Source organism: Daldinia loculata (genome assembly GCF_022478755.1).
Source record: "Daldinia loculata strain CBS 113971 unplaced genomic scaffold F4817scaffold_75, whole genome shotgun sequence".
Classification (NCBI taxonomy): domain Eukaryota; kingdom Fungi; phylum Ascomycota; class Sordariomycetes; order Xylariales; family Hypoxylaceae; genus Daldinia; species Daldinia loculata.
This window is the reverse complement of record NW_026054929.1, coordinates 98371-122612: the sequence shown is the minus strand read 5'-3', so window position 1 is coordinate 122612 and position 24242 is coordinate 98371. Positions and strand designations below refer to the sequence as shown.

The following is a 24242-nucleotide window of genomic DNA, read 5'->3' as shown; positions in this document are numbered from 1 at the left end:
TATTGTAATTTGCAGTCCTTATGGGCAAAGGTTTATTATTAATCCTTACCTAAGGCTGTCACAGCCAAGGTGCAAGTGATAAGGGCATATTTAAGATTTCTACAAAGTACAGATAAAAGTACCTAGGGACATGAGATTCTTACTCAATCAACACATAAATACCATAGAGTATACAAAATAGGCGCCAAAACATAAATTTTAATTAAACGGCGCGTTCGCAGAAGTGCTGTTGCTGTAAAGTATCTAGGTATAAATGATTCATAGTCTACTGCCTCCTATCCTAATTAGAAATATATATTTCCCGATTAGAACTACGCATGTTTCAAAACAGACAAGTTTGGACTAATGCAACCGTAATCTGAATCCTAACCTGCACAAGATATGGCTAAAGTAAGTCCAATCCATCGTTTCAGCGAGGCTAAAACGACACACAAAGTTAAGAATTAATCAATATTCCCCCAGACCAAGATGTCCTAGTAAATGCAGTGTCCTCCATCTCGGCCTGTAAATATCAAATTCTCTGATGCAACATTTCCTCCGGTTGCGTCACACTACTCACATTCTCCATCCTTTCCGTTTCATCTCCTTTTCAAGCTTCTCCTCATTTTCCTTTATCTTGGCCTTACACCCCTCGCAGACCTCATATCTCACGTGGGTGTTTTTCTTGACAATTTCGCACGTTTTGCTTACCTTGTCACAGAAATCCAAGTCTGCCATAGTAGTACCCGTAATCTCCCCACAGTCAGGGCATTTGATCTGGCACTGATGTTGGACACACATGGTGGCAGCTGTAAGAAGTTGATCTTGTTCGTTGACTGGATCTTTCGGAAAATGTCGTGCAATTGCCGAAGGGATTTTCAATTATCCTTGACGGGCTCTAGGTGGTAGTGAAGGGGGTTTATTTTACTTTGAAATCTGGTGCGTATCTTCCGTGAGATAGAAGAGTTTATATAGGTATGGATGTGAAAATAGTGAATGGCGTTGGGGTGCAGGCTTACTCCCACGTACAAGATGTGTTGGAGGCGAGGTGTTCCGTTGACTATGGTAGTATTATCACCAGGCATGAGTCCTGATAGAGGTTCTTACACTTTTGTTAAGACACGTCAAGCAATGCATCGCAAACATTAGTAGCTTCGTCGTCTCCTTAGGCTTTTCTTGACTCGCTAGTAAATGGCCGTTGTACTCCTTTGGCTACCTAATTCTTGCTTACATTAACAACAAAAAAGGGGGGTTTATCTCATGTAGCAAGTATTCATTGTCACGTAATTCCTCGCATATACTCGCGAAAGTGGTAGATTTCTGTCGTACAATGATGAGCAGAGTGATTCAGATACGATCCTCAAAATACATCACTATGTGTAAGGTTACCTTTTCCTATTATACACCAGTGACGAAAGAGTACGTGTACCCTTAGATTTTAATGCCTTGAATTGATATAACTTCGAGTCTTAGCCTTGCAGTTGGCTCACTGGCGCGACGCATAATTAAAGGTGTTGTAGATTTGAATCTTTCCTCAATTATGACTTCAAATGTAACAACATAGGTACCTAAGCACCTAATTTTAAGTAAGTATATTAATAATATTGAATACAATTCACTTTTTGCATACATATCATGTAGGCGTCACTAAAGATTGGATGTCTAACATCACAGCAGGAATGTTCGGTCTGGCCATAGTCCCGATAATATTCAAAGCGAAGTTGGTACATCTTGGCGAAGATACCGTGTTAAATTATATGTATATCTGCTTGAGTCTATATATCGTATATATAGGTTAGGTACCTACGTTAAAGCTCTTCACTGGGGGTTTCTTTTTCAGTTGAATATAACACAGTATTTTCGATGTATTATCTCAGCATGTTTTTGATGGTAAGAGGTCATTACCTGAATTTAATTGCATGGCTTTATTGTTTCTAGACTATTCTGAAAGCGAGGACACAAAGACATATCATCTTAGTTTCTGGATAAGGGAGTTCATGAGATAGAACGCTTACCTAAGTCATATAAGCAGAGTGGTTTAAGAACCTACCGTAGTTAATAATTATATGGATCTTTAGATTAAGAGAATCACTGTAGAGTTGCGGCGTATTCTATACTAAGCACTAGTTTCGAATTAGGACATTAACTCCCCTTTCATTTTAAGGAGTAAGAATTATCGCTGCTAATATAATAATCGATGGGTAAATGATCTAGATTTGGTTCAGAAGCTGACGCCACCACGGTCGGGAAACCCCTATTTCAGCCTCGGCGATCTCCTTGTCTTCTTCCAAATCACGACGTCTCCCCGATTGTAAATCGATCTCTTCATTCTTCCAAATTTTTGTTTTGAAAGCGAGTTTGTATCCAATAAATATCACAAAGAACAATGGCAACAGAATGTAGGCATCGACAAATCCGCCGGCGTCCCAGGGAGAAAAGTTAGACCAACCTTGTACTAACGCCAGAAATATGTTCGCTGCTAAGCCAAAATATGCATTCCAGGGATACCAAAGAGAAACGTACGGTAGATCCTCGACTTGATAACCCTGTGCTTCCCAGGCTTGGCGAAATCGAATGTGAGTGAGGGAAATAGACCCCCAGACCAGGAAGGTTGAAACGCCACTCAAGTTGACAATGTATCCATAGGCTTTGGAAGCACCGGTTGAAACGTTCATCATAGACAAGGCGCCGAATGCATTTGCTAGAGTGATGGCAGGAATAGGTACTCCCCTCTTGTCCGTCCACCCGAGGAAAGATGGGGCCATTCTTTGCTGTGCCATATACAGCAGGGTCCGCGATGCAATGTAGATAGAACTGTTGATGGCAGAAATGCAAGTAACAAGAATAAAAGCATTTATGAGATGCACGCCACCTTGCCAGCCTGCATTTTGAATCGCAACGGTCATTGGACTCAACAAAGCGCGGCTGCTACCATTAACAAGCTGATCAGCATTTGCTGGACAGGTGAGGCCGAAAAAGAAAGCTGCGCCCATATAGATGAATATGATGCGCCAGAAGACTTGGCGAATTGCTAGCGGGACAGCAACTCGAGGGTTCTTGGTCTCAGTAGCAGCCACAGCCACCGACTCGCAACCAGCATAGAATGTAGAACAGAAAACGAAGACTTTAGCTACACCACGGAAGCCCTCGACGAAAGGTCCCGGGTCGTGCCAATACCGGAAGCCTATAGCATCTGTCCCGCTGATTCCGCCTGACACGTATCTACGGTCGTTAACATATTATTGGCTGATATTATTTCGTGAGAGTCCAAACTTACACTATGGAAAATATGTAGAATGCCACCAATCCTACAAGTTTAAGAAGAGCTAGCCAAAACTCAGCCTCACCGAATGTAGAAACACCCAGGAGTTGGAATAGTAAGAAAGCGGTCTGTGAAAACGTCAGCAAGGTGATTGAAGAAGTTGATTGGAAAGTCTGATGAGAGTGATACATACCCATAAGAGCAGAAAATATCCCCATACGGGTACCTTGTCACTCCAGAATACGAGAATGCTAGTCGTAGCATTATACTCGTTGGCAAGGACCGCGAACCAGATGACGAAGTAGTTCCATCCAACAGCGACACCAAACGCAGGATCCACAAATCGAGACGCAAGCTGAGTAAATGCTCCTCCCGATGGATAAAGAGTGGTCAGCTCGCCTAAGCTTTGCATAATACTGTTTTTTTTGTAGGTCAGTACCAGATAGATAGGTACCTAATGCATACTGTTACGGGGGGCATGCGATGGTACCTGAAAGCAATTATGCCGATGACGCCGAAGCCAATCAACAACGAGGCCGGCCCACCGGCGGACAATGCGCCTCCGCTGCCGACTAAAAGTCCGGGTCCAATGATTCCGGCCAAAGCCATCATTGATAAATGTCGCGTCTTCAGGCCGCGTTTAACTCCGGACTCGGGATCAATTGAGCGGAAGTCATCCTGATCGGGATCGTCATAGGGTTGCAAGACGGACCGATCAAGGTCCTTGGGGCTGCTACTCATGGTAGGAAAAGGAAAGGATCACGACGCTTTGCCGCATCAAAACAACAAAGTTACAGGATTAATACTGCTTGCTTAACAAAATATTTCCTATTTCTTAGAGGAGAACCATACGAGCAGCGGACACGACGTTAGCGGGCTATAATAACATTTCGCGCTTGAGAAAAAAAAAATCGGTTGGTTTAGAAAACTCGGTGATAATTTCGTTAAGACGGCATTTGTCATTGGCGTGTAAAATTGCGTGATTGAGATTTTGCGCCGCATACCTAGAAACTCGGTGCCAAGCTGACGGCTATCCAAACTCAATCCGGCATAGGGTTAGCGCAATGTGGATAGGTAAGTAACAGATAGCATTTGTGCTACACCCAAAAGGGATCCCCTGTAGTCTTCCTCTAGCATGCGTTAGGGACGGTCTATGATTTATTCTTGAACATATCTGTCAATCTGATGTTATACACTTGAGTGTATCGTGATTGTGACGTTATTATGGGAAAGTATATGGAAAAGAATAACTTAAGTGCCTCTTATGATCGTGCAGCAAATACTAACTATGATGGAAAAAATTTATACGAATCTCATTACGCCTAAACAGACACTAAAAATATGCTCATATCATTCTCAACCCTATCGTTGATTTTACCATGCGCGCGAAGTCTTTATCAAATGCATCTCCCTATTGCCATAGTTACTTCATTTCTCATGAAGGGAACTAGTCGCATGCTTCTTCAAGAAATTGTTAAACCTCTTGTAGAATACCGGCGTGCTAGGATGGGTGGGGATGACAGCAGGGAAACAGTGCGGTACACCTTGATAACCGTATATCTCAACGTCAACACCCGCAGCCTGGAGAGCTTCGGCATATGCGAAAGCATCGTCCCGGAGAATATCATAGCCTGCGCATTGTATCACTAAGAATAAGGCAAACGGGTTAGTTATAGCTAGAAGATTTAAAATGGGACGGGGTGATATTTAGAGGAAGGGATATATGAGAACTCTCTTACATGCTGGCGGAAGAGTCGTAAGTGATTCTGCAAGCAGAGGCGAATGCCTATAGTCAGGTTTAGTGTTAGGATTATAGGCCCTAAGGAAAGCCTCCATCCTTAGAGTGCTAAGAACAGGATTTTCCGAGTTTTGAATGTAACTGCCGTATTCATATTTATCCCGGGGGAAGAACTTGGGATGGCAGACGGCGGGGAAGTGAAGGACTTGGGCGATGATGCCGGTAATGCCATTTTCCCTAGCCATTATGGCCACGACCGGCGCCTAGGTAGTAATGGTATTAGTAGGTAAAATCATATATAGCCAAAAGAGGCACAACTGTGGAAGCTCACGAGATTGCCTCCCGCGCTGCTCCCGGCAACAATGATCTTCTCAGGATTGATTCCGAGAGTTTTCGCGTTCTTTTTACACTATAGTCCAGAGTTAGTTAATGTATAATCCTTTAATTGTAGCTTGTGTCAGGATTCTAGATGAGACATCTAGAACAAAGGAACTGTCCAGTATGTATAGACGATAGATCTTCATAGGTAGTTTAGAGTTCCTTGCGGAACAACGAAGTTGTTTCCATACTGTTTCGTTCCACCTCGTGACAGCTTGTTAGATTGGCGAACATACCCATAATAATCCATCGTAGCAATCTTCAACCGGCCGTGGAAAGGGAAACTCGGGCGCTCTTTTTGGGGTTAGCTAGGTCATAGGAAACCAATAGTATAAAATACATACAGTCGGTAATCTACACTAACAACAACAATGTTGGGATTTGTAGCCGCATAAACGTTCTCGGCACCGTCTACCTCATGTCGTCCGACCGCAAAGCCTAAGATGCAGAAGGTCAGCAGAGTATAGCCAAGGAAAGGGGGTTGTGTCCAATGTTCCATACCACCACCGTGCATGCGATATACCAGGGTTGCGTCTGGCGCAACTTTAGGAGACTTATAAACTTTTAGTTCATTCAAGTGGCCGTCGCGGGCAGGAAATCGGAGTAACTCTGTGGTAACATCGCGATACCGATCGGGTCCACCAGGGGGCATAGCGGCGTCCGGGTCGCCCGCAGCCTGTCGGAAGGCCGCGAAATCGGGCAACACCCAAAGTGGCGAATATGCAGCGTCGATGGCGGACTCAACTGCTATATACTCGGGTGTTTTTTCAGATAGATGGCCATATTTAGGCAAAGGCTTGAAGTCAGCGTCAAGGTCAAAGTATTCGGACTTATCCTTAAGGTACTCCATGACAATTTGCTTGCTGATGTTTTGTATTATATTACAAATGTTTATCACGAATATTAACAGGTTTGAGTTTATATACTACCTATGTAGGTCTTGACGGACATCCTTATAGTTTTAGCATTCGAGCAAACGTCCAACTATACAAGATAGCTTTAACCCCGACAAGTCTTTGAATGACACGGTTTCACGTGAGACTCAAGGATCAACTAATGTTCTGAGGCTATGCGACCCTGCATATAAGGGTTCCATCATTTACAATCAGAATGAATCACTTTGAACAATTTTGCTCTGTAAATTTGATTGGCTAAGAGCCTTTAGGGTAGCATTGAGGTTAGCTGAATAAACAGCCCCATTGGGCTGAGAAGTGATTTCAAGTCCCATCATTATGAATCATAATTTGGTGTCCCTTAGCGCCCGATACATGTAGTACATCACTTAGCATACAAATTTGGGTGTAAATGTATGTAACTCTTATAGCTACAATTTTTATAATTGATGAATGATTGATAGATGTGTATATGTGAGAATAAGGTAGTTGGTAGTAGTATTAGTTGCGCATCTCACTTCGGACATAGCCGTAGCGACTAAGATGGACCATACTGAAGCCGTAGACCCAACTTATTGGACTTCGAGAAGCCACCCCATGAAGTATTTAATACTACCCACCACCTACGAATGTATAAATACTCGGTGTTCAACTTTAAGAATGCAATATAACGACATCCTCACAACCTCACACAAATCTCATGACGACCTCCTTGGCCAATATGGCTAAATTCGAACTACCAAAATCAGCAAGTGGTCTCCGCGTAGTGCCTGACACTCAACTCGACCTACGGCCCGAATCCGAAATCATAAACGAACTCCGTTCTTTTCGGCCCATCACTTCAGAGAAGAATGTATGGGCTTTCTGGGATAAGGGTATCGATTATATGTACCCAAGCTACAGATGTACCGTGGTGAACTGGGTGAAAAAGCTCGGCAGGTCCTGGACAGTTCGCCTCGTAGATCTTGTCGAGGACTCACCTAATAACGTCTACAACTATGTCTCTAAAGACTGGTTTCCCGACTGTTTCGTAAACCAGACGATGGACGGCAGACATGCGGCACAACATTCTGCTGATCTTGTGAGGCTGCCGCTTCTATTCGAGCACGGAGGTGTCTGGATGGACGTCGGAAGTATGTTGCACACTCATCTCGACCTTTTATTCTGGGACCACCTCACGGCTCCGGATACCCCTTACGAGATGGCCGCCTGGATTATTACCGGCCAGATTAGAAAGGAATGGGGCAGCTTCGCAAACTACGTGATGGCTGCACGAAAAGGTTGCGTTTTTATCAAAAATTGGCACGACGGTTACAAACAGCTGTGGAAGGGACGCACCAATGCAGATGGCTTCCATAAAATGCCCCTAATACAGGACATTGGGCTTGCCGAGGGAATAGCCGATTGTGGTTTCGAGGGTAAGGTCAAAGAGATGAGCGACTACGTGGCGCAGATGCTCATTGGCGACCGTACGAGAAACCTGCACGATCTGAACACGGACTGGAACGGACGCGAGTATTACAAGAACAAGGTGTTTATGGTGGAAGGGATTCTGAACGGCGTGCTAGGTGCGATCAAGACAGAAGCCGACGGAGCTAAGCAAGTAGAGCTCTTCACTACTCGGCTCGACGAACCAGATGAAGCGAAGAGGCAGGCGGCCGAAGCCTTCATAATAGAGATGTTGGAGCAAAGCCACATGTATAAGGTATACCATAACTCGGCAGGCGGGCTGCCCGCGCTGGGAGACCTTGTGAAGAAGAAGGAATTCATGGATGCAGACCATAGGCCCGGCACCTTCGGCGAGATGTACAGGTATGGCACAGTCCACTGGGAGTCAACCCGTGGGGTGGAACGGCTGGTCCCGCAAATCGACGAGAAGGAGGAGCTAATTCGGGCCACACCTACGACTCCGGCATTGCGCAAATAGAAATAAGGGTTGGGACCACTGATTAGTATAGAGCAGGCCTTAATGTAACATTATTGATAGAAAGGGGGGGTTTTTTTTACTCGAAGATAGCATTCTAGTTCACGTCAATATACCTTATTATACGCAGTATTACATCGTTAAAACTCGTAGTTACACATGAAGTGGAATTTCGAGGCTAAATTGTGATATCGTCATTCTATACCTCTAAGGCTTGTAAATTTAGAGGCTACTAGGTATAATCAAGGTTGCCTCTAACGCGATGGTTGACTTCCAATGGTTTTCTATTGTAGACCAATACCGAGAGGGATGCACCCTCATGTGGCCGACGTGTGGCGAGTCATCGAACATCTCCAACGTTGTCTTGTAACCCCTATTCTTTGCTACCTCCGCCTGCGCTTCAACGTCTTCCCACCAGATAATGTCGTCATTCTTGGAGTACAGGTACGCCCTAGGAGCTTTAGGTGTTGCTATCGAGTGATCCAAGAACACACGGCAGCTATAGATCCCGGAAGGCTCCCTTCCAATGACCTTCTCAACGAGGTACATTGTATATAAAAATGCCCACCATATTCGCTGCGTCACTGTAAACGGCCATGGAAACCATTTGGCCGTTCCTACTGCCATTGCCTTCGACCACCGTCCTACTTCTTTGGCGAAGTCGAGACTGCCGGGTGTAGAATCGTTTATACATAGATGGTGCGGAAGAGCCTTGTCTTTCCCGTGACGCTCTTGGTAGGCGTTCAATGTTGCGGCAGCATAAATACCGCCGGTGTTAGACATTATGTGTAAAATGATTCTTGCCGAATCATCATCAGGAGTAGGGAACACGGTGTCGACAACAGGCATCATATCCTTAGTCCTTTGGTCGAGCGACTGGTATGTAGCTGCGAAAGTTGATGATATCACCATTAAGATGCGAGCCCCCGGGAACAGCTTATTGTAGCCATCAACATATTTGGCGACATTCTTTGGGTGGCCGTCACCCCATCCGTATATAATGATCGTTGTAGGGTGATCACTTGGTGTTTTCTCGGTGGTTTCGGATGAATCTTCATTACGGATGAAGATCCGGTCGGAGATAGGTGTAAACCCCGGTAGCCCCTTTTGCTTCCCTGCCATGTCTGCAAAAGAGAAAGTCGATAAGTATGAATAAACTGGGATTGATAGATATAGGCACAAGTTGCAACCAAAGTATATAGAGGAGATAGGTATAGTTAAATATAATATTTGAAACTTAGAAAATTTGAGGCCAAGTCGTTAACACATAATAAGTCCGATTCGGTTAGCGTGATTCAACGGGGTGGATAGGGGTAGAGTGTTGTCAGGCTTGTCAAAAAGTGTTGGGCGTGAAGGATGAATATAGATACCCTGCCAGCCGAGGTAAGTGGAGCTAACAAATACCCAAAACGGCTAATCAAAGAAGCTAAATGCAATACATTTACACATTCAAATATCTTAGGTCTGCTGGTTGGTGCTTAAGGAACTAAAGTTATTCTATTTCTGTTATAGATGGTTGGGGCATGCTAGCAAAGCACGACAGGTTACAGGATTCAACGATAGGCCTCGATGTAGGAACAGTTTCAAACCCATGAGAAGAATCGCGGGGATGAGATTTTGACTTATGATCTTACCGGTGGGAAATCCCGAGCCAATTCTGGTGTTGGCAAGCCAATCATTAGGAGGTAACTAAGTTATTTACTTCTTCATCGATCAATATAAGATACTTATTTCTTTGATTTAAATGAAAGTCTGAAATAAATGAAGTAGAGGCGGCGGCTTAATATTACAAGCCTCTCACCTGAGAATCAAAAACCCCCCATGCTTTTCTATCTTCTGATAGTAAGTGCAAGTCGAACCTCCAAAGTTTGGATATCTATCTCAACAAATCGCTTCAACAAGGCTTCATTACTAAGAGCATCCCTCACGTTATCATAAGAAGCCTTATTTTCGATGTTATTCTCGCCTGTTCCGCGAAATTCAAAGTCGCCGCTATGGCGATTCCAGATGGATACCCCATCTTGTGAGATGTGCAACTCCCACTGCCCGAGTCCCCTTCGTTGATCAGGCTCTTTGCCGATAACTAATAGTAGCTCCGTAGCTTTGTTGTACCACCGCATTGCTTCTGGCAACGTGTCGATGACGATGGGGCGTAAAAAGAAGTCTAGAGACACAGCAAGACGCTCAGGTTCTGATTTGACGACGAAAGGTTCACCTTCCATATCATTCGAGCCTCCTTGGTAGAATGCGTTCCATCTGTCGGGCGTGACATATAATGCATCGAGCTGGGGGTTGAAGGAGCGTGCGAAAATATGCTGGCCATTATCGCGTGGTTTGATCTTGATACCCTGTGGACGTTAGGCAGAGCCGACTATGCTAGAGGGTTGGGGATTCACAGTGCTCACATGTTCGTGGAACCAATACAGCGCAGTGATGCGAGCCTCGCGGCTGACGTAGAAAAGAGGTACATCAAATTGGACATCATCGTCCAACAGGTCGTGATGGAAGCACATTTCCACATCGCCTGTCTCTGGTACAAGACTCTCAGGTTCTAGGCGCCAACATCCTTCTTTGAAGAAGAATAGACTCGGCCCAGTGTGTTTCGGTAAGGTCTCGTGCAAAATTTGGTGGCGAAGTTCAGGCGTCAATTCGGGGAAGAGAAAGAATGTTGTCTCTGCCATGGCGATTTTGTTGTTAAGTGGTATTGGAGAGATAAGAGCTTCAGTGTTATTGTTGTTCTTGATATTAACACGCTACCTAGGTATATATTGCCTTATTGGTCGAGACTCGAAGTTCTGTTGTTTAAGATGATGTGTGAGGTATAAACACGTCAATGAATCACTACTTGTAAGATGGAAGGAAGGTATAAGAATGGCAAGTCCGGTATATACAGTACTATAATACGCGTCAAGTACCTATGGCATTTAATATCTCGGTAGTAATTACCTGATTAACTTGGAGTGTTCACAATCCTGAGCAGGAAACCAGTTTAAAGTATCGCCTCGAAAGATTATTTCCCCTTCCCCTTTCCTGAACTTCCTCTTCTCCGCTTCCCCCAAGTCCAATGCGCTTTCGGATTCTCAGCCAAAATTCTCATGGCCTTAGCATCAGCCGCATTTGGTCCCAACTCTCTTTCAACGGCTTCTACCGCAGCCAGCGCGTACTTCTGCGCCTTATTCTCCTCGCCGAATAGTGCAAAGTTGAGCGCCGCCCGCGTGTATACTCGTTCGAGATAGACATCCAGTCTCTCCTTTTCGTATAAATCTGCTAGCTGCGCTCCAGTGTCGGCAGTTACGATAGTCTGGTTGAAGTTCTCTAGGGCGGTTTCTAACTCTTCGATCTTCTGAAGCCTCGCATCTGAAGTAGCGACCTCTTCGTCACTCATACTGCAGTGAGAACAAGCGCATTCAAATCCCCAATTGCGTAGGCGAGAACGACGCTCTTCTCGTGGGAGCATTAGTTCGATATAATAGTTAATACTTAGTTCCTGACCAGGCTCTATATCACGCGCAGCAACTGTGATATGAGTCATGTTAGAGATACGATAGTGAATACTAAGTGATAATATTGTTGTTAGCCATTTGCATATTGAGCATTCGTCTCTAGAAATAGGCTTACTTTGGCCGGCAGTCGTGATTAAATCGAGATATCTCCGGATAACACCCCAGGTGGCCACCAGAGTCGTTTGCCCCGTCGATGTACATTTGAAAGCAGTTTGTCTCTATTTTATCGTAGACGTCTTTGCCCATCTGGCCCATGAAAAACTCTTGGCCTCTAGTAGGAAGCTTTCCCACGGCGAGGTCGTATAGAACATCCCTAGTTCCGGACTCCATTCCAACGTGAGGGGCGGTCTGCACCATCATCGTCGGGGAACGTATGAGAATAGTTTCCCCTTTATGTATTTTCCTACTAGCAACAATACCAACGCCCTTTCCGGGCACTTCTGCCACGTGGAATGGTAATGCTGCCGCCCCATTATTGCCCGTGACTGGGAAGTTGCTTGCAACTTTTGCATTTATTTCGCTAGTAATAAGTACGATGCCGTCACCCATGTGGTCGTTTGAGATGATGCATGTTTCGTTCACACAATGCTCTGGGCCTTCCCAATCCAAGTTGGCCTTCGAAAGTTTGCTCGAACTTCTCTCCTGTCCCGATTCAAACTTAGCACAAGTTCCGCCTGATATTTCACCTAATGGGCTCCAGGGACATATTGCAGTGAGTGAATTTGCTCTGGCAACCGCCACAAAAACTGCCAGGTAGCCATAGAGTCCGGTAACGCGCATGGTCTTATATGGGAGGGTCTGGAAGAAACCGCGCAAGATTATAATAGTAGGTTAACATTATGCTTATCATTTTATTCTAACGAGAAACCTCGGATATGAGAAGGAAAACCGTGTTCATCTGAGGGCGATGATAATAAATCGTGATCATCGAAGATATTTCCTTCTCTTTGGCCATATACAGCTTTATCCGACCCGCAGCACAAGACTTGGGAATCCCGCTACAACTCTCAAGCAAGAAACTAATCCCTTGGCTATTCCTCTAGTTATCACTTTCCTGTAGCTAATTACCCTCTGTAGAGATATTGATTACCTTCACTGCCTCGTTATTGTAGCCTTTTGGGGAATAATCGTTGGCCGAGCTTGTGGAATATCGACCATACAACTGCGAGTATCGCAATCTAGTTACGCGATGTTCGAACAACCAACGCATCATGATCGATAGGCGGAGTCAGAAGTTTCTGCCATAGTCTTACTATAGCCATATCAGTGAATCAATCTGCCACGCTTGAATTAACTTTCATATCGTCGGACAGTTCACATAGGCCACGGAGTAGAGAGCTTAACACAAAAGTTAAGTTATCAAGAGCTATAGCAAGTACAGTATTGAGAGTATTTGAGTCCATAATCCTTCCCGAATCAAACACAGCAATACAGACCAATATCTCAAGTCTTCACTGCTCTAGCCTTAGTAAGAATGTAATCGGAGAACCCTTGGAGGGAATCCATCATGCATGAATAAGAGTACCTAATTACGCCACCTTCACGGGCATGCTTGTTATAAACACTTGCCAACTTCCAAACATAAGATGACTTAGACCCCAATTCCAAGACGTCCAATCTGTCATACTGCTCCCTGACTAGGTAGCAATGATGTCGTTAAGAATCATTATCCTGTTTTCCCAAGCTAAGCTTCTTCACCCAGCTCCAAGCCGACTTCTTCGGCTTCTTCTTCACCTCCCTAACGTTACCGATTCCGAAGCGCTTACACTGGCCCTTCGTCGCGAGGAAGCACTCGTCCCCCTCCCAGCAGCACATCCCCGGATACCACACCGCGGCGCTGTTCGTCAAGATCTTCAGCGTCTTGGACCCTTGCGTGCGCACCGCGACGTTGGTCCCGGTGAGGACTCGTTCGTCGTCGTCGAGCTGCATCTGCCCGTACAGGAGGACGATGATGCATTCGTCGGGCAACGGTGCTGACACCTCACACGGTCCTCCGTCGTGTGATTCCGTCTCCGAGTACGCCGGGATACTTTCCCATCCGAGCTATAGCCACATTAGCCCTGGCCTTTTTCTTTTTCGTGTGGTGGCGAAAAAATAACGCCTAAAACAAAACATACGTGAGCGGTGATGAACTTGGCCTTCTCACTCAACTCATTACGACTGTTTAAGCCTTCGCGAAAAGCTTTCCTATCCGGAACGTCTGCTTTTCCTACGATCGTCATGTTTTCTCCTGTTCAAACTAGAGGCTACCGGATGGCAATGTTTTAAAATGAAGGATTGAGATGCACGAGCCGTGCTGGACTTTCTAGGGGCTTAGGCATCAGGCTGTAATGTAAAGAATACCCCGCCTGCGATGGCAATGATACCTACTTCGCTGCATACTACGTAGTGTAACGAAACATGCCGGAATTCGGAGAAGGTAATGGTTGGATAAACAAGCTTTCATAGGACTTTAACAACTGCGACACATGTCATATTCTAATCGGTGTAGAACTGCGGTTGTTCGCGGAGGACTGCAGTGCACAAAGGATTGGGAAAGCCGAAGTATCACGAGCGAGAAGCAATTGCGAAGGAATAGTATAATTATCACGTAAAAGTATATGAGCTCAGGGCAATCAACATCGCTACAAACACGCGAAACGCCTAATAGTCCTTAGAGCTATATTCTAAAGTCCCCCTAGGACTTCCGTGACAAGACTCTCTAGCATCCGGAGGCCAAACCACTTCGCCACGCCTTGATATACACCTAGGCGCCTGACCACCTCACCCCTCTTGACGCTCTCCGCCCACGGACCGCTACATGTACAATGCTCCATGAGGTCATTCAACCGCACGCTGCCGCACCGCTCGCACTTTAGGTCTTGCGTGCTCCACTCCACCACCATACTCTGCACATCCGCCAGTAACCTCTCCTCGATCTTCAGTCTGTCCAGCTCAGCATCGCAGAATGGACACTGCCAGGTCTTGGCTGCCGCTGCCCTCCGTATTTCCGCCTCGTTGTCACCGGCAAAGGTATTTAGGTCCGGTAGTAGGTGCTCGTCGCGGCACAAGTCCCAGTCACGGGCGAGGGTGCACTCGTGACAACTCCACTGTGCTACTTTGAGGCTCTCGCTCGGATTTGCGAACGCACCCTCTTTACTGAACTCGCGCACTTCAAATAGTGCGAGTAATTCTTTCCTTAGCAACCGCGCTTCCATGGTGATGTTCTTGTCTAGTGACAGGACTTGCATAAGGTTTTTTACGAGCTCAAGTACTGCATTGCGATTTTTCATGTTCTTCAAGTGGCTACCTGGTAGAACCGGGAATGACCAGTCCGACGCTAGTTCTGGATGAAGGAGCTCACGAGCTTGGGTCGAGACGAGGGTCCTAATCTCCTTCTTGAGTTGTTTTTCGAAATTCTTGCCGAGGATAGCCTGCGAGATATCACCATCATCATCTTGAGAGCCGTTGCGCAACGGTAGCTGCGTGAGACGTGGCGTTGCATCGGGGTCTCCGTTCACCATCAAGGGCCGTTTGAGTCCGTGCATAAGTTGTATAAACTCAACAACCCAATGCTGGAACGTGTCCTGTAGTCGAACAGGTAGGAAGGTCTTTATCTGCCAGTTCATGATAGTCTGTAAACTCTGCTGTTCGGCTTCAACAACTTCCTGGCAAGCTTTCCCGCCGTAGTTAAACTCATCATACCACACCAGGTAGTCCCAATACTCCTTAATTTCGAGATCAATAAAGTGAAACAGCGGCTTGCTCTTAATACTCTTCAGTATGTATTGGCTGTATGCATATGCGTTGCCTACTTCTGACTTTGTTGTCTGTAGAAGTAGTCGATTGGAATTCGCAAACACAACTTGGGAACCGACCCGACGGAAGTCCGCCATAAGCTGCTGCATGGCTTTGCGGCTCATCATCTGCACATAATATTGTAATGCTCGGTCGTACATGAAAGAGTCAGGAGATTCGACCCATCGTACTAGATGCTGGACGAGAATATCGGCCATAGGACTGCCCTTGCATGCTTCCGCCCACCAAGACTTGACCATCTCGCGTAGTACAAGTACCCCGGCATTGGCAAACGCTGATTCAGAATGCAAAACCTCGTTACCATCTGATGGTGCAGAGTCTGCAGCGGGATTGAAGGAAATTGAATCTGCGCCTTCGAGTTCGTTGATCAGGGCTGATGTAAGTATAGTGTTAATAGCTAGATTCCGAACTTCGATATCGATACAAACTGATGCATACGTCCCAGGGGTATTGATCGAGGGCATTGTGACTGTATCAAGTGGACCCGTCACATCATCTTGCTCATAGCCAGCATGATCTGGCCTAGGGCCCGGCGACCACCATAGCACTACGTTATTTAATTGTAGCCGGCGAGCGTATGCAACGTCGATAAGGAACCTCGGATCGTCGCGCTCTAAGTTACATAAGGGTATATCGCCATACCTTGCTAGGGCTGTGAGGTGAAGAATCCACGACCCAAGATTGAGGTAATGAGAAACAAGACGTTTGGCGACAACGGATTGCCAGCCAAGAGGGGGAAGAGAGCTGTCTGCTTGGTCGTATCGAAGAGGAAGAATAGGGAACTCTGCGAGGGTGGGGATATCATGAACTAGTAAGCTTTGCTGAGATGACTGAATAACAAGCATGAGAGGCTTCAACTCATCCTTCTTCATCTTCTTGATCAGATCACTGATCTCAAGGTGTGCCTTTCGTCGCGTTGTCACCTGAGTTACCTTGAACGTTACTTTCTCCTGGTAGGAAAAGCATTCTTGCCAATTGGTACCCTCCCCTTCTTGTCGCCTCTTTGCAAACATCTCACTATAGATCTTTGTGACGTTAGGTAGGTCTTGCCCGGCGTCCCTGTTCTTCTGAAGGATGACTATATGGGCTTCGTCCCTAGTTGAAGAGAATACACCAAAAATCTGCCTCTCACCCGCGGTGATATGTGATATGTAGAGGTATGCAAGTGGATTGGAGTCTAGGTAGGCCTTGGGTTTTGTCGGCTTTATTAAACTCTTAAGATCGAAACCTTGATCTAAGCCATTTCCGAGTACACCGGGCTGGCTTTCGTCAATGGTACATGAGTTGCCAAGTTGAAGTACTGCTCGAACGTTTAATGGGACCTGCTTCTCATATACGCCTTCTACACTCGGGTGATTGAACAGCAATGAAAACTTTTGGGATTCGGCAAAGTAAATATCCTCAGGGACGGTGATTTTGAACAAGTGTGTCGACGAGTGTCCATTTGGCAAGGTATGATAGACTTGCTCTACTTCGCAACCCTGAACTTCGATGTCGGGGAGATCCTTGCCCTTGAGGTTTAGGAACACCTGCCGTGAGACTTTGATCTTGAGCGAGTGAACCTTTGCGTCGATCAAGACGAAAGCAGCTACCACGCCTGGATTGTCAGTTGTTCGGAGCTGAAGTAATTGCCACGTATTCCTGAACGTAACTTCTGCTCTCTGGCGGAATGTCTGCTGGATGTTGCCGCTCGCATTGCCACGGCGGTCTCCAAAGAGGTGGCGTCGGCGGATTCGAGCCTGCTTTTGGATCTTCCACTTTTTCTTTTGATATTCCAAAAATGCTGGGTAGTCATCAGAGGGATTTGGCATCTCCTTCGGGAGAGCCGCAAAAGGATCCGTATTCTCCTTTTCTGGTTCAGGGGATTTTCGCTTTGTTGCTGTTGATGGGGGCTGGGATGCGTTGATGACTGCCGTTGTACTCTTCGGCTTTAGTAACCTGGTCCCGAAATCTTCGAGATCGTCTACCCTCGAACCTGTAAGATTTGTTATATCTTCTAGAGGTCCCTTGGTACTTGTGAAAAGGTCGGTCAACTTTTTCTGCTTCATTTTGTCGTCCTTGATATTGATCCGCCGCTGAAGCCAGTCTGGGTGTGCCACTCGCGGGACTGGGTTACGAACTTTTTGTAACGCGGCAGGAATGGTGATCAACTTCTGGATAACGGAACCCAATCGTTCTAAATAGTAATTCCAATCTAAAAGCGCCCTGGGATCAGTATCGGCGGGTTCTTCCTTGAGCCACTTTGTCAAGTATGTTCGCTTGATCTCCGGTGCGGCAGAGAAGATGGCGACTGGAACAGCTCGTTCGGTAACTGGGGCATTCCGAGGTCTAGCGCAAATAATATACTTGCAATTAAGACCCTTATCTTTAACCATCTGCTCACCTAAGAACTCTGCCAGCCGTTTGGCCGTCGTGATGGATGTGGACTTCTGGCTTCCGTATTCCTCGAGCGTCTTAGACATGCTTCTATTTTCGCAAATGAGATCGATGAGTTCCTCATCAGCTAGTGTCGAACCCTTATTGTCAAGAACGTCCAGCCATCTGTTTGCGACTTTTGCTACTGCAGCGTAACACTCGGTGAGGGTAGTTCCCTCTAAGAAGAACTTGAAGATTTGCTGCTGGAAGATCTTAATAAGCTTGAGTTCACCTCTTCGTTTCACCTCGAATCCTTTGAGCTCAGCCAGACTACCGTCGTCATTAAAAACAGCATATCTTTTCTTCAAGTTCTTGTCTTCTTCTTTCGATGTCGGCAAAACCATCGCCTTGTAGGGACCGTCAACTTCGAAGAAAATTGAATTATCACTATGCGTTTCATATTTAAACGTTTTTGGATCAACCAGAGTCTGATATTGGTGATTCGTGAATTTGGCGTGGACAAGATGGTTTAACATGACGCAAGGATATGAGATAGCACATTTCTTGCCGTTTTTAAGTTTAAAGACGAAGTTTTCCGGAAATGTCGCAGGCAACATGCACCAAATACCATCCGTATCGAGTTCAAGCGGTCGGCCAAGGCGTTCGACAAGAGATCGCGCCAACTGAATGATGGTTGCGCCAGTTAAACACGTCACACCGGCCATTTCCATAGAGTACCATCTCGAACCCTTTCGCATGACATAGCCGTAGAACGAGTTTAAAATGACCTTGTGCGCAAGCTGTAAAGAGTCGTAAAGGACAATCATTTTCTTCGCAGAGTCAACCTCTGTGCTTGGTGCTCCAGAAGACTTTAGAGACTCAGTCTTGCCTTTCCAGACTTTCGCTTGTCCTTTATAATCATATCGACGATCTCTGAAATCTCTGACGGTGTCGATATAGAAAGGATTTTCTCGTTGACAAATAATTGCCTCCCGGACAATAGTGGTCGAATCGCGGATCTTGTGATAGACCTTTTGACTATACATCTGCAACCGTTTCCTGATGAGACCGGCTTGTTCATCTTCTGGCAACTCTTGAAAAGTTCGCATAGGTCCGCCAGGTCGTTTACCTGGAAATTTCTCGTTTTCAAGCGCATGCCGAATCATGTTGTACTCGTCTCGCTTCGCAGGTAGGTACTCTCCTCTCCAAGCCCAGGGCATTCTCCTATCGCAAGTTTTACCTGGGCGGTTGAAATCGCAGGCAGCGCAGTCCGACTCCTGAATCATTGAGTCCGGCTGCAATCGATTTGTTGTCATAATGTTAGGGTACATAGAAGCAACATCTAAGTGGTAAATCAGAGGTCGCTCGTTTCGGTTGGGTGTCTCTTTGAGTTGTAACAATCGCGATGCAATCTGCTCTTTAACTTCATCATAGTTCGTGACATCATCTAGAGACTTCTTTTCTTCGATTTCGATCACGAATTTAAGAGCCGCATCTAAATCTCCGAGGAGCTCGTCCACCGCACCGGGATCAACAGCAAAATTCACCGGAATATCTGCTCGAAACACACCCGCCTCGATACTTTCGACGTGGCCGCCGACATAAGTTTCGGCATCGAGTAGATGACCATCCCAAAAAGACTCTTTGGGTGACATGTGCTTATTGGGTAGGATGATTTCGTGCTTGTATGCCTGCACCATCAACAACATCTCACACAAAGTACCCGTTCCTTTGCGTAATACGTCATCGCCTCCTAGGGGTAGAATTGTACACAACGAGAAGATGAATGGGTGGATATACTTCATGTATAGGTAGTACGTAGCGACGGCATCTGAAACTGAATACTCTGCCAGCGTCTGAGGCCTTTCGCTTGCGTATGGTGTCATAAGCTCCGGATCGAGTTCGTCTGGATCGTACCCAAGCTTGGCAACGGTAACAGCCTTCAAACCTCGACTACCCTGGGGCAAGTAAGAGTCTCGGTTGACCCACGATAGACAGTCCATATGGACGCCATACGTGCACTTGTAGATGTCTTCACTATCCTTCTTCCATCCAATCTCTCGGTACATATCGATACCGTTAATGCTTGCTCTCGTTTCTACAAACGGCCAATCGAAAAAGTCTCCGTTGTACGTGGCGATGACGGTCGGTCTCGCCTCTTTGACGTGTGAGAAGAACCTCTCGATAACAGCTTTCTCGTTAGGCTCGTTAAAAATCATGAATGTTCCAGGGTATTCGGGTTTTGGGGTGTATTCGAAATCTGCAATGTCCTCCGAGACGATCTCCCGATTCGTGATGAGGAAACCTTGCCCGTCGATCATATACGACATCATCATGATCTGATCTATGGCGGCGTCGGGGAATTTGAGAGGGGCCTTTGATGTCTCGATATCAAAGGCCATTACTACGGGGTCGGCTTGAACGATGTGTTCCTCATTAAGCGTTATAGTGGTAATACCGTGCTTTACTTCCACCCAATACCACTTTCCTACTCGAATATCTAGGTAACATTCTCATTAGCATGATATAGTAGCGGGAGTTAGTGATATATACTCACCCATATCTATCATTACTCTTACGTGGTACGGTACGTCGTACTCTCTAATATCGACCACGTAGTCGCTAGCGTCCGCAAAAGAAGCATTATGTCGTCCGTCGTTATCTCGTGAATCATCAAATAGGTCGAATCCCGCTTGTTCGCTATATTTTATGTTAGTATCTAGATATTTGAGTAAAATCCTTCTGGAAATAGGGAGACTAACGAAGCAACCTCTGCATAAACATCCACCGTGCCCATAGATTTCTTATTTTTCTCCGCTATAGGCATTATATCCCGCCTCGCATTCATTAAATCTTGTACGTTCCTAAACCGTAACTCGAGGAACGTCCTTCTATATCCAAGAAGGTGATTCGGCATAGACAGGTCCTCCTTCTCGACTCGTCTAATGCTATGTACGACACCGCCGCCTGGCACTCGTTTTAGCCATTCCTCGACTTCCCCCTCTCTCCCTTTTCGGCACGCAATGACGAAGTATGGTTCGTATTCGACGGTTGCCTTGAACGTCTGTCCGTCTTCCTCGATAAAATAGCAGTCTAATGCCGCTCTCCCACCAGGGGCTCGATCGTCGCCAAGCGCTACGGTCGTCGGTTGGACATTGACAAGCCATCCCTCTTTTCTTCTACCCGACTCGTATCTAGCAAACCCCATAGACTCGTCAATTTGCTGCGCAAGGAGTGCCCGTTCCGCTTTCTCGTCGGCTGATGTAGCCTCGTTGCGTGTAGTTGAAGCAGCAAATGTTCGAGTCCGGCTGCCACCATGGTAGGCATTCTTGCCTCCCCGGCGAGCATAGCCCTTTTGAGGGCGGCGTAGAGATGTGTTGGGCATAGTAGAATCGGTAGGAGAGGAATGGTTTTAATTATGGCCTGGCGCAAAAGTTGAAGGAATTGTCGATTATAGTGAGGGTATCGTTATAATGCAGGGTATTTTGGGCGTCATTTGCGACGGCAGGGTTCAAATAAGATAACCAATCCAATTGAGATTCCGAAGATTACCTTATTGAAGTACGGAATAGTCGATGTTATAGTCTTCGAGTTTGCTATTTGGTAAAGTTAGTAGTTGTATCTAAAAGAATCCATAATCGATATGGAATGGGCTACAAAACCCCTGTTCCATTAAACGCGAGACGCGTCTTTGCATATGTACGCGTTTTATGTATTACCATTGTCGCGTTCCTTAAAGTGCCCCTATATATGCATAGTAGTACTCAATTCGCTTTACTCGTTTAGTTGCATACTCCCAGTGGGGCCTCTGCATAGCGGCATCATAGCTCCAAATCGCGATTTTTATATTCCGTAGTCAAAATATCGAACCATAGAAATTCAAGCTCAGGTAGTATTTTGAGCGCCAGTGATGGCGCAAGACGACAACGAGCCGCCTAGGGTGCGAGGCCCTCCACCTGGGGCAATAGGTCCTCCTGACCATGTCAAGGAACATCAGATCTACGAAATATTCCCCGAAATATTCCCCAATTCAAAACCCGAAAGCCATGCGGGCGAATCCACGGAGGGGCAAAAGAGCACGCCTGAGCCCACGATCAAGGACGGGATTCAGTCCATAAAATCCGACGATTTCCTCAATGTACACAAAATCCCGTGTGCCCGCCAGGGCCTTATGACGGGTATCGCATCGGGTGCGGCGGTGGGGATGGGTCGATATTTCGTAGGAGGTACCTAAGCGTACTACTTGAGAGTTCAGAATGCGCTTAGACTAATTATGTCCTCCAGGGACGGTACCAAAAGCAACAAACTGGGCCTTTGGTGTATTTTTCTTGGGCTCCATAATCCAATGGGAATACTGTCGTGCGCAACGAGCGAACGAGCGCATAGCCATGGCGCGCATAGTTGAAGTCATGGATAAGAAGCAAGCCGAGAAAAAGACACAAGCTGAAGAAGCTGCAAGGTTAAAATTGGAAGCAGAAAAAGCAAGGCAAGACGCTGCTACAAAGAAAAGCTGGTATAAATTTTGGTGATCTTAGTCGACCTGCAGGCATTACAACGAAAGTGAGGAATATCTACTAGTTATACTATAGAAATTCGGGGTATGTCGCTGAGGTCTGCTCATATGCTATCCTTCGAAACCCATAAATCACGTATCAACATTGACGCTTTCGACAGTCTTGGCTCTGTTGGTGTGACCTATAGCAATACCGAATCCGAAGCTATGTAGTTTTAGATTATTTCGCAAAAGCATAAAGAAAGTCGAATAGGTTTCAAATAGATAAAGGCAACCTTGCCATCATGTCGGCCATTTAAGGCTATAAATCCGCGCCAGAGCTATTCAACGCCCTATTAATGAAATCATTGCCGGCTATATCCACTTAACGCCCCAAGTCCAGAATTATCGTATTGAAATTCAAGTGGTAGAAGACATATGCTAGCGTCAAGTCGTGACCACAGTAGTCGGCTCTGCATCCGAGAAACGCACTCGTGCCATAGAATGTTTCCTCTCCAATTCTGCGACAGTGCCAATCCGTTGTCGACGACGTTGACTTCTCTTCGCTCTAGCTTCGCTCTCCTCGCGTTTTCTATAGTCGGCCAGCTGCTGTCTTCGTTTCTGCGCCCGCGCGTATGCCAAAGCAGGAGTTGGTCTGAAGCCGATACCATTGATACCAGTACCGTCGTCGTCTTTATCCTCGGGGTCATATATAGTAATTTCATCCTCGTGCCACGTAAGCGCGGCACGAACGGGATCAATGATGATAGGATCCTCCTCGGCCAAGGCTTCTGTCGTCTTACGCTTTGCTAAGGGAGGGGTGCCCGATCGTTTTCGAATACGCGACTTAGATTCCGATAATCGGTTGATGGACGGATACGACTTCTGCAAGCGGCCTGAACCTTCTGTCTTTGCTGTCCTCAAAATAGCAGGGTCCACGGCTGTCTGTAAAGTGAATCGAGGGGACTGGGTAGGCTGGGGAAAGTCGGGATTCGCCACGTCTACTTCTCCCCCCAACCCTACCTCAGGAGAATTTCGGAGTTCGGTGAGGTCAGGCAACTTGACACGCTTACGCGATGCAGTATCGTCATCGTCAATCTGCATGTCTTCGATAGACGTGCTACTTCTGATACCTCCATCAAAATCGAAGACGGTGAGCTCTGGCGAAAACCTCGGGCTATCAATTGCAAATTGGGGACTAGCCTCATCTAATCCCGTTCCCGTTCTCGTTCCCATAAAATCATTGCCATCGACCCTGTCGTTATCAATTACCCCGCCCCCACTTCCAAGGGCCAGTTCTTGGAACTTCTGAGCAACCTTACTTCGAGGACTACTGTTACCATCTTCAGGGGCATCGTTTCGAGGAATCTCCACTGGTTTCAGGGTCGGAGCTTGAAAAGAGAAGGTGGTCTTAGGCAGACTATAAGTATTTGGAGAAGAGTTGAAAACGCGTTGCTCGTTGAGCACATCGTCGCGCTTACGTTTGGGGGTAGCTTTTAGCGGTGACGATTCAGCCATGGTTCGTCTAACCCTTTAATTTGCGAACTTCAAAGTAACTGAGCGTCTTTGAAGCTCTAAAGTAGAGCCTACAAGACTTAGAGCCGGCCGTCCATTGGTGTATTATATTCGTTAGGTATGTAATCGGAGAAATTTAGGTAAGCATCTTGGGGTTGGGTTGTATGTCTATTCCTTTGAATCGGGATCGGAAATGATGATGAATAGCAGGTAATCGTTTTGAATATTAGGTAGACAATTGTGAATCAGGAGGGTTAGCAAGGCCGGTGAGTTGGTTGAGCAGCTACATAGGTACCTTAGGTTAGGTACCTTTAGGTATCCAATGTACGGTAAGCATTGGACGGCACCTGCAGCCGGATATAGGGTAGGTAAGTACTTCCACGTGGGTATTAGGAAATAGCCACG

General features: G+C 46.2%; 10 protein-coding genes across 10 annotated transcripts; 2 read left to right on the top strand and 8 right to left on the bottom strand.

Annotated features, from left to right (window-relative positions):
• Positions 1 to 2102: 2102 nt before the first annotated feature.
• F4817DRAFT_351251 (putative amino acid transporter) lies at positions 2103 to 4209 on the bottom strand. Its single transcript, XM_049305050.1, has 4 exons — positions 3732 to 4209; positions 3435 to 3657; positions 3257 to 3369; positions 2103 to 3201 (listed from the first exon to the last, which is right to left on the bottom strand). Exons 1-4 carry the CDS (start codon positions 3980 to 3982, stop codon positions 2190 to 2192), a joined length of 1599 nt encoding a protein of 532 aa, XP_049154767.1. The 5' UTR covers positions 3983 to 4209; the 3' UTR covers positions 2103 to 2189.
• A 222-nt stretch (positions 4210 to 4431) lies between these two features.
• Positions 4432 to 5435, bottom strand: F4817DRAFT_272887 (alpha/beta hydrolase fold-domain-containing protein). The gene is made up of 3 exons (XM_049299449.1): positions 5311 to 5435; positions 4981 to 5242; positions 4432 to 4887 (listed from the first exon to the last, which is right to left on the bottom strand). The coding sequence occupies exons 2-3, from the start codon at positions 5222 to 5224 to the stop codon at positions 4670 to 4672; spliced, it is 462 nt and encodes a 153-aa protein (XP_049154766.1). The 5' UTR covers positions 5225 to 5242; positions 5311 to 5435; the 3' UTR covers positions 4432 to 4669.
• A 1289-nt stretch (positions 5436 to 6724) lies between these two features.
• On the top strand, positions 6725 to 8304 carry F4817DRAFT_351249 (uncharacterized protein). Its single transcript, XM_049305049.1, has one exon. It carries the CDS (start codon positions 6951 to 6953, stop codon positions 8175 to 8177), a length of 1227 nt encoding a protein of 408 aa, XP_049154765.1. The 5' UTR covers positions 6725 to 6950; the 3' UTR covers positions 8178 to 8304.
• Positions 8305 to 8351: 47 nt separating this feature from the next.
• On the bottom strand, positions 8352 to 9515 carry F4817DRAFT_368831 (DUF829-domain-containing protein). The gene has a single exon (XM_049307282.1). It carries the CDS (start codon positions 9294 to 9296, stop codon positions 8397 to 8399), a length of 900 nt encoding a protein of 299 aa, XP_049154764.1. The 5' UTR covers positions 9297 to 9515; the 3' UTR covers positions 8352 to 8396.
• A 488-nt stretch (positions 9516 to 10003) lies between these two features.
• F4817DRAFT_368828 (uncharacterized protein) lies at positions 10004 to 10855 on the bottom strand (the record flags this gene model as incomplete). Its single annotated transcript, XM_049307281.1, has 2 exons — positions 10004 to 10522; positions 10580 to 10855. The coding sequence occupies 2 exons, from the start codon at positions 10853 to 10855 to the stop codon at positions 10004 to 10006; spliced, it is 795 nt and encodes a 264-aa protein (XP_049154763.1).
• Positions 10856 to 11184: 329 nt separating this feature from the next.
• F4817DRAFT_361818 (SET domain-containing protein) lies at positions 11185 to 12457 on the bottom strand (the record flags this gene model as incomplete). The annotated part of the gene is made up of 3 exons (XM_049306454.1): positions 11185 to 11728; positions 11793 to 12265; positions 12425 to 12457. 3 exons carry the CDS (start codon positions 12455 to 12457, stop codon positions 11185 to 11187), a joined length of 1050 nt encoding a protein of 349 aa, XP_049154762.1.
• A 551-nt stretch (positions 12458 to 13008) lies between these two features.
• On the bottom strand, positions 13009 to 14243 carry F4817DRAFT_351246 (uncharacterized protein). The gene is made up of 2 exons (XM_049305048.1): positions 13795 to 14243; positions 13009 to 13720 (listed from the first exon to the last, which is right to left on the bottom strand). The coding sequence occupies exons 1-2, from the start codon at positions 13897 to 13899 to the stop codon at positions 13334 to 13336; spliced, it is 492 nt and encodes a 163-aa protein (XP_049154761.1). The 5' UTR covers positions 13900 to 14243; the 3' UTR covers positions 13009 to 13333.
• F4817DRAFT_272857 (DUF1744-domain-containing protein) lies at positions 14233 to 21474 on the bottom strand. Its single transcript, XM_049299448.1, has 3 exons — positions 20593 to 21474; positions 20388 to 20530; positions 14233 to 20330 (listed from the first exon to the last, which is right to left on the bottom strand). The coding sequence occupies exons 1-3, from the start codon at positions 21213 to 21215 to the stop codon at positions 14344 to 14346; spliced, it is 6753 nt and encodes a 2250-aa protein (XP_049154760.1). The 5' UTR covers positions 21216 to 21474; the 3' UTR covers positions 14233 to 14343.
• Positions 21475 to 21740: 266 nt separating this feature from the next.
• On the top strand, positions 21741 to 22359 carry F4817DRAFT_320217 (uncharacterized protein; the record flags this gene model as incomplete). The annotated part of the gene is made up of 2 exons (XM_049301159.1): positions 21741 to 22056; positions 22115 to 22359. 2 exons carry the CDS (start codon positions 21741 to 21743, stop codon positions 22357 to 22359), a joined length of 561 nt encoding a protein of 186 aa, XP_049154759.1.
• Positions 22360 to 22508: 149 nt separating this feature from the next.
• F4817DRAFT_272838 (uncharacterized protein) lies at positions 22509 to 23989 on the bottom strand. Its single transcript, XM_049299447.1, has one exon. The coding sequence runs from the start codon at positions 23838 to 23840 to the stop codon at positions 22770 to 22772; it is 1071 nt and encodes a 356-aa protein (XP_049154758.1). The 5' UTR covers positions 23841 to 23989; the 3' UTR covers positions 22509 to 22769.
• Positions 23990 to 24242: the final 253 nt, after the last annotated feature.

Excerpts from the sequence above, each read along its gene's own strand:
- F4817DRAFT_351251 (XM_049305050.1), bottom strand. The coding sequence starts at position 3,982 with ATGAGTAGCAGCCCCAAGGACCTTGATCGGTCCGTCTTGCAACCCTAT. Across the intron at positions 3,658-3,731 it reads ATCGGCATAATTGCTTTCAG|TATTATGCAAAGCTTAGGCG; the intron begins GTACCATCGCAT and ends CAAAAAAAACAG. Across the intron at positions 3,370-3,434 it reads GATATTTTCTGCTCTTATGG|ACCGCTTTCTTACTATTCCA; the intron begins GTATGTATCACT and ends ACGTTTTCACAG.
- F4817DRAFT_272887 (XM_049299449.1), bottom strand. The coding sequence starts at position 5,224 with ATGGCTAGGGAAAATGGCATTACCGGCATCATCGCCCAAGTCCTTCAC. Across the intron at positions 4,888-4,980 it reads TACGACTCTTCCGCCAGCAT|TGATACAATGCGCAGGCTAT; the intron begins GTAAGAGAGTTC and ends CCTTATTCTTAG.
- F4817DRAFT_351249 (XM_049305049.1), top strand. The coding sequence starts at position 6,951 with ATGACGACCTCCTTGGCCAATATGGCTAAATTCGAACTACCAAAATCA.
- F4817DRAFT_368831 (XM_049307282.1), bottom strand. The coding sequence starts at position 9,296 with ATGGCAGGGAAGCAAAAGGGGCTACCGGGGTTTACACCTATCTCCGAC.
- F4817DRAFT_351246 (XM_049305048.1), bottom strand. The coding sequence starts at position 13,899 with ATGACGATCGTAGGAAAAGCAGACGTTCCGGATAGGAAAGCTTTTCGC. Across the intron at positions 13,721-13,794 it reads CCAAGTTCATCACCGCTCAC|CTCGGATGGGAAAGTATCCC; the intron begins GTATGTTTTGTT and ends ATGTGGCTATAG.
- F4817DRAFT_272857 (XM_049299448.1), bottom strand. The coding sequence starts at position 21,215 with ATGCCCAACACATCTCTACGCCGCCCTCAAAAGGGCTATGCTCGCCGG. Across the intron at positions 20,531-20,592 it reads GTTTATGCAGAGGTTGCTTC|CGAACAAGCGGGATTCGACC; the intron begins GTTAGTCTCCCT and ends CATAAAATATAG. Across the intron at positions 20,331-20,387 it reads AAGAGTAATGATAGATATGG|ATATTCGAGTAGGAAAGTGG; the intron begins GTGAGTATATAT and ends AATGTTACCTAG.
- F4817DRAFT_272838 (XM_049299447.1), bottom strand. The coding sequence starts at position 23,840 with ATGGCTGAATCGTCACCGCTAAAAGCTACCCCCAAACGTAAGCGCGAC.